Here is an 18,402-nt window from a genome sequence, read left to right as displayed (position 1 = left end):
GGTAACACTATCATTACTAGTAAAGAGTATTGTTTGCTGTCAGTTTACAGTCATAGCAGCATAACAGCACTCCTTACTAGCACTGATGACGTTACTTAGGGTAATGAAACATCTGCAAGAAAACAAGCAAGATCAGAGAGGACCAAGGATCCCACACACATGTTGCAAAATTGCAGATTATTTCTGTTTACATAGTTTGTTCCAGAAAAATTAGATTGAAAACTTTGGTAACTTCAATGTGCAGAAATATAAGAAATGCAGTTTCTGTCCCAAAGCCTTCTGAAATTATGTATTTCTCATTGATAAAACACTGATAAATATTAAACTAATTCAAAGACCATATGCTACAAAGGCTTACAATGTGTTATTAAAATTGAGGTATTGCGTGGCAAAACATGGATCTGTACTATATTTTATGCAGGGCCTCTGGATTTTTACAAGGGAACTTCCAAGATATATCTGAGCTTGTACGATTAAAATCAACATTTTCTTCAGAAGCATTACAGCGAAATGAGGAATTATGTCAAAATTTTGTGTGCTGCAGAACTTACAGGGAGTTTCTATGCCACAATACTCATACAGCATCAGCACTGCATTTAATAGGGATGTGCAAGATCCCAAATACAACCTTTTTTTTGGAGCTCAGAGATAAACAAACAAAAGTTATGGAACTTTGTTTTCATGTAAAATAATTAGGGCAAGATTACAATGTGCTCCAAAGTGAAAAAGTTTGATAATACCTACAATCGACAAATGGCTGGTGAAGGTGATGAAACTTCCATAGATGGCTAAATTAACTTCTTTGCTTAGAGAGAAAACAGAAGTTTCTATTTCTTTCCGTTTTGGCATGATTTTTTTCTCTTTTCTCTCTTTTCTGCTTTTTTTTTTATTAGTCTGTCTTAGTTTTTATGTTTTTTGAACCATTTTAAAGTAAAGTTTAAATCACACAACTTAATCATAGACAAGCTTACTTTGAAACATTTTCAATTGTTTGAAAGTCTGCAGAAAAAAATAATAATAATTTGCCTCCTTCTAAGGTTTTTTAAATGTTATTTTGTTTGTAAAAAATATTAGTTTTGAAGGATGGCGATTAAGAAACAACTCATTTCTTGATAACAAGACCTTATTATTTTCTGTCCCATTTTAGGAAGATATTATCCTCCTTACCCTCTTAAATTAATCTGAGATACATTATGCAAATAAATAAAGCAAAGATAAAACACTTGTGTTAATTTTCTCTGTTTATTTCTGGGCTGAAAATAACCATGAAAGTATGTAGAAAGCAATACATACACTTTTTTCTGAGCTTTACAGAAAGAGGTCACTTGCTAAATCCAGGTTCTAGAGAAAAAAATGCAAACCAAAAAAAGCTTTTGCAAGTACTTTACACGAAACAATATATACTTGATTTCTATTTTAACATAACATTTATAAGCATATATACAACATTTATCATATATAATACAAACTAATATACAATACATTATGTTGTAATATTATCTTCAAATAAATTATTTGCAGATGTCCAATTATAATCCCTGTCGCCAGCTTGGGACAGCCCTATCAATGTAAAAATAGATTAGTACCTTGCAAATATATTAATCATATAAAAGTACATTAATTATATAAGTATTTAAACTTAAGGTAATTTAATTTAAGATGTACAGTATAATTATAAAATATTTCAATTTTCTCACCTATGAGGAATATACAACACTGGTCCTGTACCTATAGGTCCAATCTCTTTTGTTCGTTCTTCCCAAACTTTTGTAGGTCTGAATAACCTGCATGGATCCCGAGTTACATTAATATGAACCTGTTAATAGTGAAAATACAGAAAATAATTGAAGGAATTGCAAATACAAATGAATTAAGCAAAAAAGAGTAAGAAGTAAACTTGCATAGCACTGTATTTTCATTATTGTAGAACCCAAATTACTATTAGTTTGGATTACAGACCCAGTAATTTATTATGCAGCTGATTCTTGCTGGATACTTAGAATAAAGATGCAAATCAAAAGAGTGGTGACTACTAACAGAAAAGAAGTCAAATGGGACCAGATAGTAATTGCAGAGTGGTACCAAACAAGATTGAGCAAAACCACTAGAAATACAAAAGTTAAATTTCAGTCCACCAAGATTATTGCTCCAACCCCAACTAAAGTCTGGGTCAACAATCCTAAAACACTTAGAAGGAACACCAAATAAACCGATTAGGAAGTATTGTTGAATCATCATCGCTACAGTTTTAATTTAAATTTAATTTCCAGAGGAGACACAATCCCATTTTATTTTTAAAATGACATTATGCAGTTTGCATACCTAATTGAGTTACTCTCAACCCAATTTCTTTTCCATTTTCTTTCATTCTAACCTACTTACAACTTTCCCTCTTGCTTCCATATGGGCAACTAAATTCCAGTTTCAGAATGTTATATAATGACATTTCAATAAGAAACTAATATCATATGTGATAATTTTTAAATGCCAGAGTTCTTTGAAGTCAGAGGTACACTTCTGAGAAATGTACATGGGACTGAGATATATACCATATTAAATTCTTACCTTCTTTCTCAGCTTAGACAATCTTTTTTCTTTTTCGATCTTTTCATCTTCCTTTGCCTGCTTTTCTAGAAACTTCAGCTCAAGTTTATGCAGATCCTGAGTAAAATAAATGAAATGTTGCACACTCTTTCTCTCTCCCTCCCTTCCCAGGAAATCTTGTTTGAGATAGGCCACCATATAAATTGAAAAAAAAATAAATAAAAAACATATAAAAATAGCTTGTCGTTTTAACAGCTAACAGCTGTCAGTTCCAATTGACTACCTATAACTGCCCTTCATTCTCATAGAACACAGGGATGCCCAAAGGCTGCAAAACCTGCTTTGGAGACCTTTCCGCAGGCAGGGAGATATAAAGATCAAATATTGGTTAATGGATTTTTAAATTGGATTTTTTTCAAGTCCAAATTTAAAGCAAGTGCTTGATAAAAATTGAAAGCAACTGGATTATATTAACATGAACAATGACCTCATTATAGTCTTTGCTAATGCTAATGAGATGTGATATTAGTGAACAGACTATAGCTAATCTCTGACTAAAAGTACAAATTAAACATGGTCAATGAATAAGAAATTTGAAGTGTAAGCAAGCAAGGGGAATTTTATTAAATATACAAGGGAGGGTCTAAATATGAAATTCAATTAGGAAGTGAAGTAAATAAAGGATCACATTTTTGCCATATAAAGACTGAGAAACATGTCTCTAATCCTCTTGAAGATAATAAAACAAAGGTAACTGGTAAAGGTAATATATCCTTTGATATAGCTTGTTTCCTGAAGGGAGGCTGGCTACTCTCCTTTTGGCCTTCTGGAGAAGAGTGAAGAATTGTTCTTTCAGAACACCTTTAGAGGTTGCTTGTATATTGTTCTCAGCAGTGGGATGATTAGTTTGTATTGCTATTGTTATAGCATCATGATATTAAGGTATATATCTGTGATGGTGAACCTATGGCACATATGCCACAGGTGGCATGTGGAGCCATTTGTCAGGACACACGAGGTGACTTCGGCCTTCTTTTGAGGTCGTTTTTCACCCCCACCCCCTGGAGGCTTCCTTGAAGTCTCCGGAGCGCAAAAAAACAGCCCTATGGGAAAACCAGAAATTCAGGAAAGGACTTCCAGTTTGCTCGTAGGACCATTTTTCTGCCCTCTGGAGCCTTCAGGAATGCCTCCTGAAGGCGAAAATTGGCCCTACAGACAAACTGAAAGTAACTTCCTGTTTGCTTGTAGGGCTGGTTTTTACCCTCTGGAGCCTTCGGGGAAGCCTCCTGAAGGCTCCGGGGGGCGAAAAACAGACCTACGGGGAACCCAGAAGTTTGGGAATGATGAATTCTGGTTTGTACGTAGGGACGGTTTTCGATCTCTGGAGCCTTCAGGAGGCTTCCCTGAAGGCTCCAGAGGGCAAAAACCAGCCCTATGAGTAGACAGGAAGTCACCATTCCTGAACTTCCGGGTTCCCTGTAGGTCCGTTTTTCACCCTCCGGAGGCTTCAGGGAAGCTCCTGAGGCCTCCAGAGGGCATCGGGGGGGGGGGGGAGGCTGTTTTTGCCCTCCCCAGGCTCCTAAAAAGCCTCTGGAGCCTAGGGAGGGTGAAAAAACAGCAGCAAAAGCGGGGATGGGTGGGCACTGATCGTGTGCATGTGTGTTCGGAGGGTTGCACACATAGCATTATAGGTGTGGCACACCGGCACACGACCCCCCCCGTGCTCCCCCCCGCTTTTGGCAAGGCAGCCAAAAAAGGTTCGCCATCACTGGTATATATGCTATTTTGTTATTCTGTAATATTCTGTATTTTACCCAGAGTTCTTCAGAATTGGCAAAGACCACTCTTATGGATAATAAACTGCAGTCTATTCTGACATTTTCAAACTTAATATAGTATATTCTTTGATAACAGCATGTAGAAAATTCTTCTTTTGCTTTAAGGAAATACTGGGGCGTCATCTGCTAGATGCATTTGTTTTTCATAATTATTGTCTCATTAGTTCAATTCTTGGTATCCCAATCAAATAATTATTTTAAGCCTTTACGAATAATTCTTTTAGAAATAATTCTTAAAATTTGCCATTTTTAATGGAAACAATTGTATCCAGATGAAACAAATTAATTGAATTTCAATGTTCATCACCGAGAAGCTTCATACACTGACAGAGAATTGTCCCTCTTATATGAAAACACAGAGAAACCTGAAATAAATATGGAAGAGATAAACAAAACTACTCACTCGTTCTTGGAATTTAACAATTTCTTCTGCTGCAGTTCTTTTCTTCTCTTCCCTTTCAGCTTCCTCTCTTCTTTCTTTTTCAAGTCTCAGCAAGTCTTCTTGTTCCCTTTTCTCTCTACTATAATCTTCCAACAGTAACTTCGTTTGAAGTTGCCGCTGTCGTTCTCTCTGCTTTTTTTTCTCCTTCTCTTCTTCTTCTTTAAACTGAGCTTCCTGTTTTGCTGCAGTTGCAAGTGCTTTGTCTCTCTTCCATGCTTCCAGCTCTGCTAATCGTTTTTTCCTTTCCTCTTCAGTTTTCTGCTTCTGAGCTTCTTCACGCTCATGTTGAATATCAGCGGGCACTTCCTCAGGATTCTCTTTCTGGACTAAGATTTTACCCCTTTCTTGTTTCTTCATCTTCCATTTTTTAATGGCCTAGATGATTACAACAAAGTGAATAAAATAATTCATAAATAAATTTATCACGCCATTTCTAATCCTCTGAAGGAAAACAGGACCTAAGATGTGCAATTAGGTCCATATGTGTCTTCATGGTTCGGAAGAGTAAAGTAAAGTAAGTAAAGTAAGAGATGTTAAAAAATCTGTTTGACAACTGTGAGAAACAAATTACTATACTAGGATGAATTTTAGGATAATCTACCAGGGCCTTTCTGGTCTTGTAACTATTAGTCATAAATTGAGGACTACCTTATTATGATTAGGAAATAACAACTAAACTACTGTAATACTTTTTTTAGACTATTGAATGCTTTTACATTTCAATGGAACAAATTTCTAAAGCCTTGTTAAATGTGAGTCTAAAATGCAGAATTATACATTCTGATCAAAGTTGAATAAATTCCAGTCTGTATGATGACCAAACCCAGAGAATAGAGAAACAATGAACAACTAGGTGAATGTTGTTGTGTGGGGGAATTATAGGCTGTAAGAATTTTTTTTAAAAAGGGATATAGAATAAAAAGAGACAGAAAGAGAACAAAGGGCTAAAGTCTAACATAGAACCCAAAGACGAACCACTCTATTTTCCCCAACTACAAGTAGTCCTTGAGTTACAACCACAATTGTGCCCAAACTTTCTGTTGCTAAGTGAAACAATTGTTAACTTGAGTTTTGCCCTATTTTTTCACCATTCTGCCGAAGTTGTTAAGTGAATAACTTCAGTTGTTAACAACCATGTTAGTAACATGGTTGTTAAGTGGATCTGGCTTCCCCATTGATTTTGCTTGTCAGAAGATCACAAAGGTTATCACATAACCCCAGAATACTGCAATTATCATAAATATGAACCAGTTGCCAAGCATTCAAATTTTGATATGACCATGGGGGTGCTGCAATGGTTATAAGTGTGAAGAACAATCATAAGTTACCTTTTTCAGTGCTGTTGTAAATTTGAACAGTCATTAAACAAATTGCTGTAAGTTGAGGACTACCTGTACAATATTCTTCGTTATTGCAACAGTATTTCAACATGTTCTGATGTTCCAAAGCATTGGACATTATCACCTGTATTTACTACATCATGTAAACATTCTTCCTAAATCCAATTTCTAGCACAACAATTGGAAGTATGGAATTTATAATTCTACCACATCTAGAGGGTACCAGGTAAGGGAGTACTGATGAAAATTGAAGACATTTTCTACAACTAGCGGTTAAGAAAAAAATAATTGCATAGATCAGTTCTAAAATACACTGGCACTATTAATTTTATGGACAAATGAATTGGCAAAATTCTCTCACCTCCTTTTTCTTTGACTCCAAAATTAGAAATTCTTTATGCCATTTCTCATGTGATTGAATGTCTTCCTTTGTTCTATCAGGGAGGTATTCAAGGGTTTCAGTAATGTAGGAAGGTTTCCCTTTATGTTTTCTCCAGATTTTTCGAAAGATTTGATGATCGCATTCATCCCAACCTCCTTGCCTTCCTCCAGTTTGCTGAAGAAATCTTTCAAGTTCAAGGACTTCTTCAGGAAATTGATTTTGGACTTCCTTATGTACTGGAAATACACATTGCTTGAAAATTCTTGCAGCTGAAGTTCCTACAGCCCACATCTCAATTTTTCTTTCTAAGGCACTGATCTCATTTGTAGCAGCATTCTCCTCTCTTAGAAGTTCGTCATAACTAAAATTTAAAATGAAATAAAATAAATAATCTAACATTAGAATAAAAATGTGATTAGCTAAATCTGTGCCCAAGTTTCATGAACATACACCTTACAAAAAGTTATATAAACTGAACAAATATATAAAAGCATGTAATCTGATATCATTTTGCTGCTCATACCACATGGCACTCAGAAAATCCAAATGGGGTTTGGATGTATATATTTAGAACAAATCTTTAAATCCTAACACGGGTAGCAAACCTCAGAAATTTTCTTCAGAGAGCTTTAAATCATAAAGATATAATAAAATTTAAATATTATTCTTATCAAGGCCAAATATTGTATTGCCTTAGATAATTAAACACAAAGTGAAATACATATCTAAAATTAAGACATTCTGATTCACTTTTAAATTCACTATTTTTATACAGTAAAAATATAAATCAAAGATAAAAATAGATAGCACAATTCATAAGGTATCACACATAAAAGGCTTTTCTTTTACATTACTACACACACATACATACACACAATTTTATAGCAATAGCACAAATTGGTCAAAATTATTATCCCTTTTTTATATAAATAGATTGAAAGAAAAATAGTTTGGTCATGGCTGCCAGACAAGCTCATAAAAAAATTAATGTTAACCAAACATTTTTGGATGAACTGCTCAATCAGCTAAAAAGCGGTTTACAATGCCATTTGAATGGTTTGAGTGGTAGAGGTGAGTTTGCCAACAGGGGGATCCATGTGTGAATTGCAACTATAACTATGTGGCAAAGAGATTGTCTTCTATAGGCATTGTTAGCCTTGGCTTCTCTCTTTCTACTTGACTCCTGAAATAAAATAAAACGGAAGAGGAAGAAAAAAATATCATCCTCCAGTGCTCACTATGTTTGATCGGGACTTCTGGAAATAACCAAGAAGATGCTGCTTTATTCTGCAATCCAGCCATACATTTTAATTTTATTATTTAATTTATGTACTGAATTTCAATTAAATGGAACACTCGTGAAAATTTACAATTTGAAACATTTAAAAAGACACCTAGTGGCCAACAGGGAATTTAATCCTTAATTTTCATAAAGAAGGTAAAATAAGAGAATATTTCTTGTCTTTAAAATATACTTTACTGTTTTATGGGTTATAATATATACAATATTACTAAACATATCTTTATTACATATACCAATTTAGCTTTTGAGAAAAACTGAATATTTAAAATATTTATATCAAATACTAACAATGAGGGTAGGCTAAAAATTAATACAAGATATGATATCTGCAAATTTAGAATTTACTTTCTATACACCATTTGTAGTTCTAACTTCAATGGCTTTCCATAACACTATTAAAGGGTCTTTGGGTTATTTATACAGAAATGTTAATTTACTGGGAAACTGTTTTAATAAAGTTGTATCTTTTTGTATTCTTTCATTTTATTAACTTTTTAATATTATATGAATGTTTCCTGGTTAACATTTTAAATTTTCCTTTTAATTAACTTATGGTAACAAAATCCAAATATAATATTTTAATTTAAAAAATGAATACATTTGTCGCTGCTCTTCTTTAAAAGAACTTATTGCTGTTTCAGCTTCTTCATCATTTCTCTAAGCTTGTCAACAACTACAAAGAGAGAGATAATATTTGCAAATCAAAACCGAGAAGTTCAAGTGTGTCACAAACTATAGAAGGTAGTGTATCTTAAATAATCCAATTTAAAATTAAAAATATAGTAAAAGAGATTTTATATATGCAAGTGTGATATTTAGTTCCCTAAATGTCTGTGTCAAACAGAAGCATAATCAAAAAATAAATTAACAAAATTAAGTTACAATTAACTTATCTTGATCTAAAATAATACGATTTTAAAAACTGATAAACTTCTGGTATCTTCAACAGTGAGATAGAAAAGAGAACTTTAGCAGCAGAGGCATCTCACAAACCTTCCTCTGCCTAGAATTCACTCTTTTATGCAATTCAAGATGAAGGAGTCTTGTTCCACTTTGTATATAATCACTTTGATTTGATCACAGGTAAAGGGATAATTGCAGCTAATCTGATATTAATATAAAGTCACAATACTCACTGCAGAAATGTCTAAGGTGACAGCAACATCCTTTAGAATTTTTTCTAAGGTTCTTCGGATTTTATAAATTTAAGAAAGCAAGTCTGGGTGTGGTTAAGTTGCTGGCTTAGAAACCAGAAAACTAACTTCTAAGTATCCCTTGGACATGAAAACTGGCTGAGTGACTTGGGAGCAGTTCCCCTCTCTCAGCCCAGTTCACCCCCATTTGGTTGTTGAGAAAAATAGGAGACAAGAGCTATGTACACTGCCTTGAATTGAGCAATTTTTTTTTACAAAACGTGAGATAAAATAATAATAGTTATGCATATGAAAGCCAATACCAATTAAAAAACTGGCACATATGATTTTACACTATTGTGTATACAAAAGGTGGATAAAAATGCCAAATCCAGTCTGAACATCTGGCTGACTATGCGCCGAACCATAATAAAAAAAAATCAAAAGTTAGAAGATTATGGCATAAACTAGCCATAATGGTCCCAGTAGTTATCGGCACAAAGGGTGCCACACCCAAAAAAATTTGGGCAACATTTATAAAAACTGCACACTGGCAAAATTTTCATTAGTCAATTGCAAAAAGATCACACTGCTTGGATCCACACACATATACATGGATACCTTACCATATCTTAAGTTCTTGGGAAACACTCAGTGTGTATGAAGACCAAAAAAGTGGCAGCTGTGACTTCATATTTTTGTAAACAAATAATAATTTCAACATGTTCCTTAGCAAGTGAACAGAAAACTCTGCAATCTGAAAATTATCTTGCAACTCTGTTCAATTTAGCCGAATTGTGAAATAAAAAAAACCACTTTTCAACTTTATAATTAGGAAATTGCAAAATATTATTGCTAAAATGCAAATAATTTAGAGCAAAATTATCAAACTACTTTTAGTGATTTTGTTGATAACTAAAACATTATTAGCTGCTTACATTCAGGAGTTGGTTTCACATCTTTTAGCTGTCGCTGAAGTCCCTTAACAGCACTATGGATTCTAGTCAGTTTTTGCTGTATCTTTGCTTCTATTAAAAGCAAAAAAAAAACATAGCATCTTAGTATTTTTCCACTAGAAAATTATGTTGCTTTAATATCTTGCCCTCTTATACCTTTAAATTCCTTCACGTTTAAGTATCATAAAAATGCACAAATGCAATAACACTGTTCTCTACAATTCTTAAAATAAACGTTAAAAAATAAGCAAACATTTTTGAGATATTAAGAATTTGCTAAACATTTTTTGTAAGTCAGAACAAGAATGCATTCTTACATACAGCCAGTCAACTTTTCTTTATTCAAATGCCACTCCAACACACACACAAACACACACACACACACACACAGAGTCTCTTTCTACATGAAGATCCTGGATCTGGCAATGAATGAAAAAAGTAAGATATCTTCCAAAACTGCTATTTTCTCTGCAGAGGCAATGGATAATCTGACCATGGCAAAGTAAAACTCTTATTCCACTATGAGATAATTACTTTGAAATATTCTGGGTCTGTTCACTAATATTATATAACTCCCAACAGAAAATCCATTGTTTCAATCAATGAAGGTTTCCTAATCCGAAATAATGAGATACTTCTGAAGGTCCGCTAATCATCATACAAACTGCAGAGCAACACACTATGAAAACCTCAAAGCTGATCTGTTGTTACATAACATAATGAATCAAGAAGATATTTTCAGTATTTTTCAAAATAGTTAATAAATGAACAAATATATAAAATATAAAATAACATTTTACTTTCTGTTTTCCGGTTTTAGTCAATTTGTGTTCGAGTTCTCCAGTATGCAATATCCATCCTAAAATACTCTTCTTATTGAAAAGAAAACATGCTTATCCTTTTCAAGGTTCACAAGTCTAGGAAAAGAGACAAGATTTGTTGAAGTACATATATGACAAGGGACAGGATACATGTTACTATTAGATTGGTTTGATTGCTACAGCTTGGTCTTGTAAACTGAGAGATTGTTTGACCCAAAGTCACCCAACTGGCTTTCATGTCTGATTGGAATGCCTGGAAAAAAAATTGGAAAATCTTGGGGGGAAAACAGTTTTCTGTTTTTCCAAAGCCATTTAGAAAAGAAAAAAAAAGGGGGGGGGGACTGTTTTTTTCCAAATTTTTCCGGGTTTTTTCCAGGCCTTCTAGCCTGGTGTCTTAACCATTAGACCACACCAGACTCTTTCAAACAAAGCATTCAAACAAAGCATATTAAATAAGTATTTTAATGGTCAGTAAATCCAATATGTATATTAATATATATTAGTAAGTAAATTTAAAAATAGTCTGCAACCACATCATTTTTATATGATATAAAACACCTCTTGTTACAGGCAAATTAGATGTGAATAGGATTGGCCTGATAAAAACAGTGGTTGAAAGAAAACCTTTCATCCCCAAAGTATATCACATAAAGAAGGTGTCTATGATATATAAGCATCATAAATCCAATAATCCACAGAATAATTCTAATATAAATATTTAAGAATGTAATTTCAAAATAAATAAAATGTAAATTAAAACAGCCATGTAAACAAGCAATAGCCATAAGGAGATCATTTTCCAGAAAGGAGAGAAATATTAAAATTAAATTTAGAATGAAAAATATTGTTCTTAAAAGTAAAATGAATTATTAATGTATTCATTGGATTTATCCCTGCCACAATCAAAAGCAGTTTAAAATACATCTTTGAAAATAATAAATTGTCCAAGGCTTCATATATCAAACCAAAAATAAAATGTAATAAATTAAATCAACTCATGCCTCTCCCCCAAAACATACAGACTGAAGACTTCCATACCCCAACAATTTGTTGCTATTAGATGGGTGTCCAGATATGAAAGAAATAAGCAAAATAAATGTATTTTCTCAAAAATACGTTCTTATTTTCTTTTGACCCCCGAATAAGCACTTGGCCTTATTTTCAGTGAGGTCTTATTATTTTTGAGGTACAGGAGGTGGCGAGCATGGTCATCTCATGGCTGCTGCCGTGTTGCAATATTTTCGGTGAGGGCTTATTTTTGGGAGAGGGCTTATTTTAGCACATGCACCTAAGTCTGACTGGGCTTATTATCCGGGGAAGTCTTATTTTGGGGAAAACAGGGCAGTAGTTTTTAATAGCATATAAAACTGATCATATTTCCAAGGGAAGACTATTCCAGTCCATAGGTACGTCAATGGAAATCTCTGCAGGTATATACTTCACTCTCTGCAGATGTATGGAGAACAAATTATGAAAATAAATGGTTGTGAAACTATTCAAGCTAACTTATAGATTGCTACAGCTACTTACATTGAATAAAGATATCCATAAATTTCAAACATTTTTTTCCTTCTTACAATACGTGACCATTTTAAAAATATTTTATTTTTATTTTATTTCTATGTCTTGTTTTAGAAAAGTTATACCTTTACAGAATTTAAACTTACTGATTTTTAAGTTTATTGCCTGTTCTTATAAATTCAGTTTTCTTAACTTGATCAGTTTTGGTCTTCCAGCTCTGAAAATGTTGAAGAGCATCTGAAGCACTAAAACAGCCATTCTATGCAAAACACAATTTTAAAAATCATTATAATCAAATATAGCAGTACATTTTCATTAGAGTGCTTAAAACATAAAGATGGGAAAACTCAATTTAGACCTAAAAGTACTTCAAACCTCATTTTAATGTTATTCATTTTAATAACATGGTAAAGTGGTAAATGCAATTCTGCAGCGACCCTCCAAAGCTAAATTCTTTTGATATTTTATTACCTTAACAAGCTTCAAAATTTCATGGCAAAGGGTATTGAATAGCTGAATGTTGAATTTGACAATAAAGCAACAGGGAAAAAAATCTGCTTTTTTTCTGCTGCTTTTTTCTGGGAGAAAAAAGAATTTTTTCCCCCCAGAAACAGGGAATATGCTGTATTCAGCCCAGTTGCACAACAGGAAGATAGTAATAATATTTTGTCTGCAATTAAACAGTACAAAGAGTTCTGTGATTTATCTAAAAAACAGATACATCATACATCCAATTACTCTTCCCATGTGTCTAGGTTTCCTTGGATATGATTTTTGCCTAGCTGGAGAGCAATATTTCACCAAATGTCTGGAATTGGAGCAACAGCAAATGACAGAGGGCCTGGCAGTTGAGAGCAGGAGGCAAATGCAGCCTTCAGAAGAAAATCTGTTTTTTTAATCCAAGAAATATTGGATAAGGATAAAAAAGTGGCTAGAGGAAATAACAAAAAAATAGAGTTAAAACTACGTATTTTACTACGTATTGATAAGAATTATAATTAAAAAACCCAATATACAGTGCCACATATAATAACGGCCAGAATTGTTTACCTGCAAAATTAGAAAAATGAAAGTATGCCTCCTGATGGAATGGTGATAAAGAAAGTGCTAGAATGTGCCAAGATGGATAGGCTGACATGGAAATAAAAGATAGAGGAGAAACTGAATATTATTTGATTTGGAATATATGGTACAACTGGTTAGAGAATAGAAGCAAAGATTAAGGATGTTAAAGTATAATAAGATGGGATAAAAATTATATATATAATTATATATTCATCAGTGAGTAGATTAGTATATGTTGCTAATTTCTAGTTAGTAGTTATAAAGGAATATCTCTGTATATAAAAAGAAGGAAAACAAAAAACAACTTGTATGTACATATGAGATTTACTGATACCAAAGTGCTGTAAAAATGAAAATTGTGATATAAAACAAAGAAAATTGCTCAATAAAAATCATTAAAAAAGAAAAAAAATCTGACACAGCATCCCAGCTTTACTGTCTGGAAAAAAAAAAGTAGCTTCTGCCACCTGATTGTTGCAGGGAAGGAAAAAAGAAACCATATACCACGCACATAAAAATGAATATAGACAAAACGCAAGATACCAAAAGCATTTGATAATTTATTTTATTTATTTATTTATTTATTTATTTCATCAAGCATGTATTAGACATATATATGTAAACATGATTTTGGATACATGAAATGGATACGAATAAAAAGAAATATTAAGACAGGGACAGTAGGCACGTTGGTGCGCTTATGCACGCCCCCTTTATGGACCTCTTAAGGAAGGGGTGAGGTCAACAGTAGACAGTCTAAGGTTAAAGTTATAATGCTGGACAGATCTTTAAATTTAATATTTGGAGCCAAAACTTCAGATCACTGGTTGAACAGATAGCAACTTTTCATAATAAACCATGTTTCATAACTGCAGAGATTTTGTACAAAGATTTTTGATTCTGCAAGCTCGAATGTATGGGGCTTCTTCCGCTCCCTTTTACAAGACTTCAACCACTGATCCGGTTTAGTTAGGAAGAGGCTCTCCTCCGCTCCCTTTAATAGGACCTGTTTTCTTTGTCCATGCCATGCCATGCCTCGGAAGAAATCGGCCATAGCGTGTGACACCGGACATTTCTGCTAACATGCTTAACTGCTCAGGTAAATCAAACTATAGATCTTCTAGCATAAGACTTCTCCTACTTGGAGCCTTCCAGAGGCGGCAAAAGATAACTGCCAGCATTCCAGGAATTGTAGCTCAGCCAACGTCCATGTCGGGTAACTTACGGGGGAACGGGGTGGGATTTGATCTCAGCTCGATCTATCCAACCAAGTCACGATCCCCCGCTTCCCGTTTTTCAACCGGGAAGGAAGGCTATAGTAGCGAAGCAGAGGTGAGCGAAATTACCTGTTGGTACCTGGTCCATCCTTCAAGCGTCGGCGTTGCTAGGGCGGCCATGTTCCAAGCCGAGAAATGAGGCGGGAAAGCGCCGCGTCGGAGGGAGGTCCTTACATTTCTATGGTTGACGTCAGACCGGTACGACTAAGAGCGGGGCGGGTGGGCAACGGTTCGAGGAGTAACCGTTTTTATTTTCCTTATACGCTTTTTATAAGAGCTGCTCCTGGGAAGCAGTAGAGAAATTCAGATCATTAATCTAGTTGTAAAATAAACAACATTCTAAATTTCATATACTTCATTAAAAGAAAAAGTTTGTCCTGCTCCGTTTGTATTCTATGTGGGGGAGGGTATGTTTTTAAGCAAATTGAAGGCAATAAAAAGCAATTAAATAAGATTATTGTAATAAAATAGGTGGATCAAAAATGCCAAATATGAACTGTGGATTTCTTGGTGTTCTCTGAACTTGTTTAGAGATGTTCCATTACAAGTTGACTTTGAAGATGATGTGGCTTCAAAGACAGACGATTAGTGATAAAAAAAACATTGCATAAACTCCAGCTGCAGAACAATACAAAATGCTTAGAGGTACAAACAGTAACCTTTGCTGAAAATACCTTATTGTTAAATTTAGTTTTTTAAAAACATGTTGGATATATCCTTCATTTCTTTTTCATTTTGCACAGCTTCAATTATGTTAGTGATTTTCCATGGTTTTTATTTTGAATTTAATTAATTATTGGGAAGCAATTGAGAGATTGGAAATAGTCATCCAGTCATATTAAAAAAATGTGTTCCTGTTGATTCCTTTAAAAAACAGGCCTATATCTTCAAACTTGAAGCTAAAGTTCACAACCCTTTAGGGCCAGTGAGCATGACTGAATTTATTTTAGTATTGTAAGATTGCTCACAGATGATGACTGTCATTTTGTACATAGCAGTCACAAACACTCACTCACTGGAAGGCAGACAGATGGGGATGCTGCTTACTACACATCAGTTTACTTTTGGGGAGCAGTTCTGGTTCTCACTAAGTAAGTACGGTAGTCTGCAGTTCCTCATTTTGGATTTCTTAGAATACTTATGGGGCAGAGATGGATCCCAGATCCTTATAAGTAATGTGGACATTGTTCCTCTGCTCTGTAATTTGCTTCCGATTTAATGTATTAAATGGGAATTTTTAAAATTCTAAATTGGACAGGAACACTAGCAATTCCATTGGAGGTTTGTAAATGCATATTGATAGCTCAGGGCAGGGGTGGGATTCTACCAGTTCGGACCAGTTCAGGCAAACTGGTAGCTCCGAAGATCAGCTGGCAAGTGGGTCTACCTGTCTGCCCCTGTGCTTTAGCTACAATTATCTTCTCAGCTGAGTCATGCGGCAGAGTGGATTGCCACACCTCAGCAGTAATCTGGAAGGTAAATCTCTCACCTCCAAGCAGTAATCCGGAAGGTAAGTCTTCTCCAAACTGTGCATGTGCACCGGTTGTTAAACCAGTAGGATCCCACTCCTCCTCAGGGCAGTGGCCCCCTGAACCTTTTTGGCACAAGGGGCTGGTTGTGTGAAGAGAGGTTTCTCCACGGTGTCACAGAGGGTGCGTGGTTTCATGTGCTATCTGCATCCTGTGAATGGGGCTTCACTTGTTTGCACGGACCAGTTTGTGGCATGCCACAGACTTGGACCAGTTCATGAACTGGGGATTGGGGACCCCTGCCTCAGGGCATCATGTCAGAAACACCAGACCAAGTCTTAATGTGATGCTTTCTATAAACATTTGAAAGCTAAACTCACATACATAATTATGTAAAGTTGCTAAAATTATCTTACATCTCTGTAATTATACTAGTTTGGTATCTGTCCACGCCAGCGTGGGCCAGGAAAGAGCCATATATACTTTCTTGGATACTATCTACTGTTTCTGACTCTTTCTAAAACCAGTATAATTACACATATGCAGTGTAATTTTAGCAATGTCACCATTCACCAGCTGGGTGACTTTGAGCCAGTCACTTTCTTTCTCTCTCTCAGTCCAATCTGTCTGACAGTGCTTTGGGAAAAATAGGAGGGGGTGCTGTACATGTTCTCTGCCTTTACTTGCAAGGTAATAAAGGCAGGATAAAAATATAATAAATAAGTTCCTATAATTGTGATCTTTAAATATTTGATTTTCGACAAGCTCAAGAAAAAGAGCTATGAGTTTGCTCTAATAATTTGGATTTAGTCCTATCTTTGTCACAAGTTGAAAGGAAAGTTCCAGAAGATTTATATGTAAGTGTCCCATTGTCAGATTGCCCAAATGTGGCAGTAGCAAGTGGCTCCTCTGTCATTTTTAACTATGATTTGGGAACAGACCTTGTTCATATAATACCCAATTCCAATAGCTTTCTTTAAAATTCAAGAGAAAATAAGTTTCCTTTTATTTTAAGTAAGGAAACACCCATAATAACTTGATGCATCTATATGGAAGTAAAGACTTCAAACCCACTTTCTTAGATTAAAATTCCTGTGTCCTGTTCATTGAACTGAAGCTGACAAGAAGGCTGCCTGGCCAGGGTTCAAAACACAAAGCAGCAAAATAAACTTGGATACTCCTAATCATAGATGATGAGCAAAAATGTCAAAACTTCATTTAGGATTATTATTATCAACTTTATTTTACACTAATCAGGGCATGAAGCATAACTATCACAATAGAAGAAACCATAAAGGAGAACAGCAGTGAAATTTAGAAATAACAACTCAGTTTTAGAGGAATGGTAAGGGAAAAAATGTATTACAAAATTGCCTTCTCTGGCCAGCAGATGTCATTAAAAAAACAGCATAGCATATTCTACATGAAGATAATATTGACTCTTAAATTGAATTGCTAGAGATAAAGCCATTACAATGATACAAAGGAAAGGAGGGCAGAAGTGCTCTTGGACTAAGGTACCAATAAAAACCTCATCAGCTGCTATTTATCCAAAAGAGAAACTTCTTTTGTTGCCAGCATCTCATCAAAACATTTTGCAATCACTCAGCTCCTCAGTTTGTAACATCAGTGAGAGATTTAGGACAGCTTCTCCTCGTAATGTTAATGCACATTCCTTCTGTTGCTGAGTTGGCAGAAAAGTGTAATGATATAAACTGCACAATCCTCACAGTGGTGCTGTACATACAAATTTAACTCAGGGTGCTTTCAGGCAGCAATTGGGAGTTTTCCGGTGTGACTCAACATTGCCTGTGTAGCAGGACATGACAAGGGTTCCTCTTCATCCTTCCTCTTCATCTTATGTCCCGTCTGTCACAAGGTTGCTTAGTTTTTGGGATATTATTTTCTGCAATACATTCCAATCAGCTCCTCAACTTTCTTAATATTAAAAATTATTTTTGATTTTCTTTGTGTAGGAAAATGACAGATTTAGGAAATTTATCAGTCTCTGAAAAGCTTCAAAGCAGATGGGTATATAATCTCCACAGCACTTGCACCCTGATCTGTACTCCAATTTACAATTACGCTGATCCAGGCATATTTACTCTGAAGAAAGTCTTGTCATGATACAAGGCAATAGTCATGAGCAGGGGTGGGGTTCAGCTGACGTTACTGCGGTTTGCTGTGCACGCGCTTTGCGCTCATGCTGCACGCAAATGTGCAGTTCAATAGAAATTGTTCTGTGAATGCGCAGAACTAAAAATAAAGATGGCAATGGCAGCGACCAGGGAACCAGTTTGGGGACGTGGCC

The 18,402-nt window shown here is 34.9% G+C and overlaps 1 protein-coding gene across 1 annotated transcript; it reads right to left on the bottom strand.

Annotated features, from left to right (window-relative positions):
* Positions 1-1,508: 1,508 nt before the first annotated feature.
* CCDC112 (coiled-coil domain containing 112) lies at positions 1,509-14,742 on the bottom strand. The gene is given in 13 exon segments (XM_032214520.1): positions 1,509-1,560; positions 1,698-1,816; positions 2,566-2,661; positions 4,786-5,199; positions 6,526-6,907; positions 8,448-8,499; positions 8,502-8,522; positions 9,921-10,010; positions 10,739-10,756; positions 10,759-10,779; positions 10,782-10,855; positions 12,427-12,539; positions 14,692-14,742. Coding segments are annotated over 13 exon segments (1,482 nt in total). The 3' UTR covers positions 1,509-1,529.
* Positions 14,743-18,402: the final 3,660 nt, after the last annotated feature.

The sequence above is a fragment of the Thamnophis elegans genome, chromosome 3, assembly GCF_009769535.1.
Source record: "Thamnophis elegans isolate rThaEle1 chromosome 3, rThaEle1.pri, whole genome shotgun sequence".
Classification (NCBI taxonomy): Eukaryota; Metazoa; Chordata; class Lepidosauria; order Squamata; family Colubridae; genus Thamnophis; species Thamnophis elegans.
This window is presented reverse-complemented; position numbering and strand designations above follow the sequence as displayed.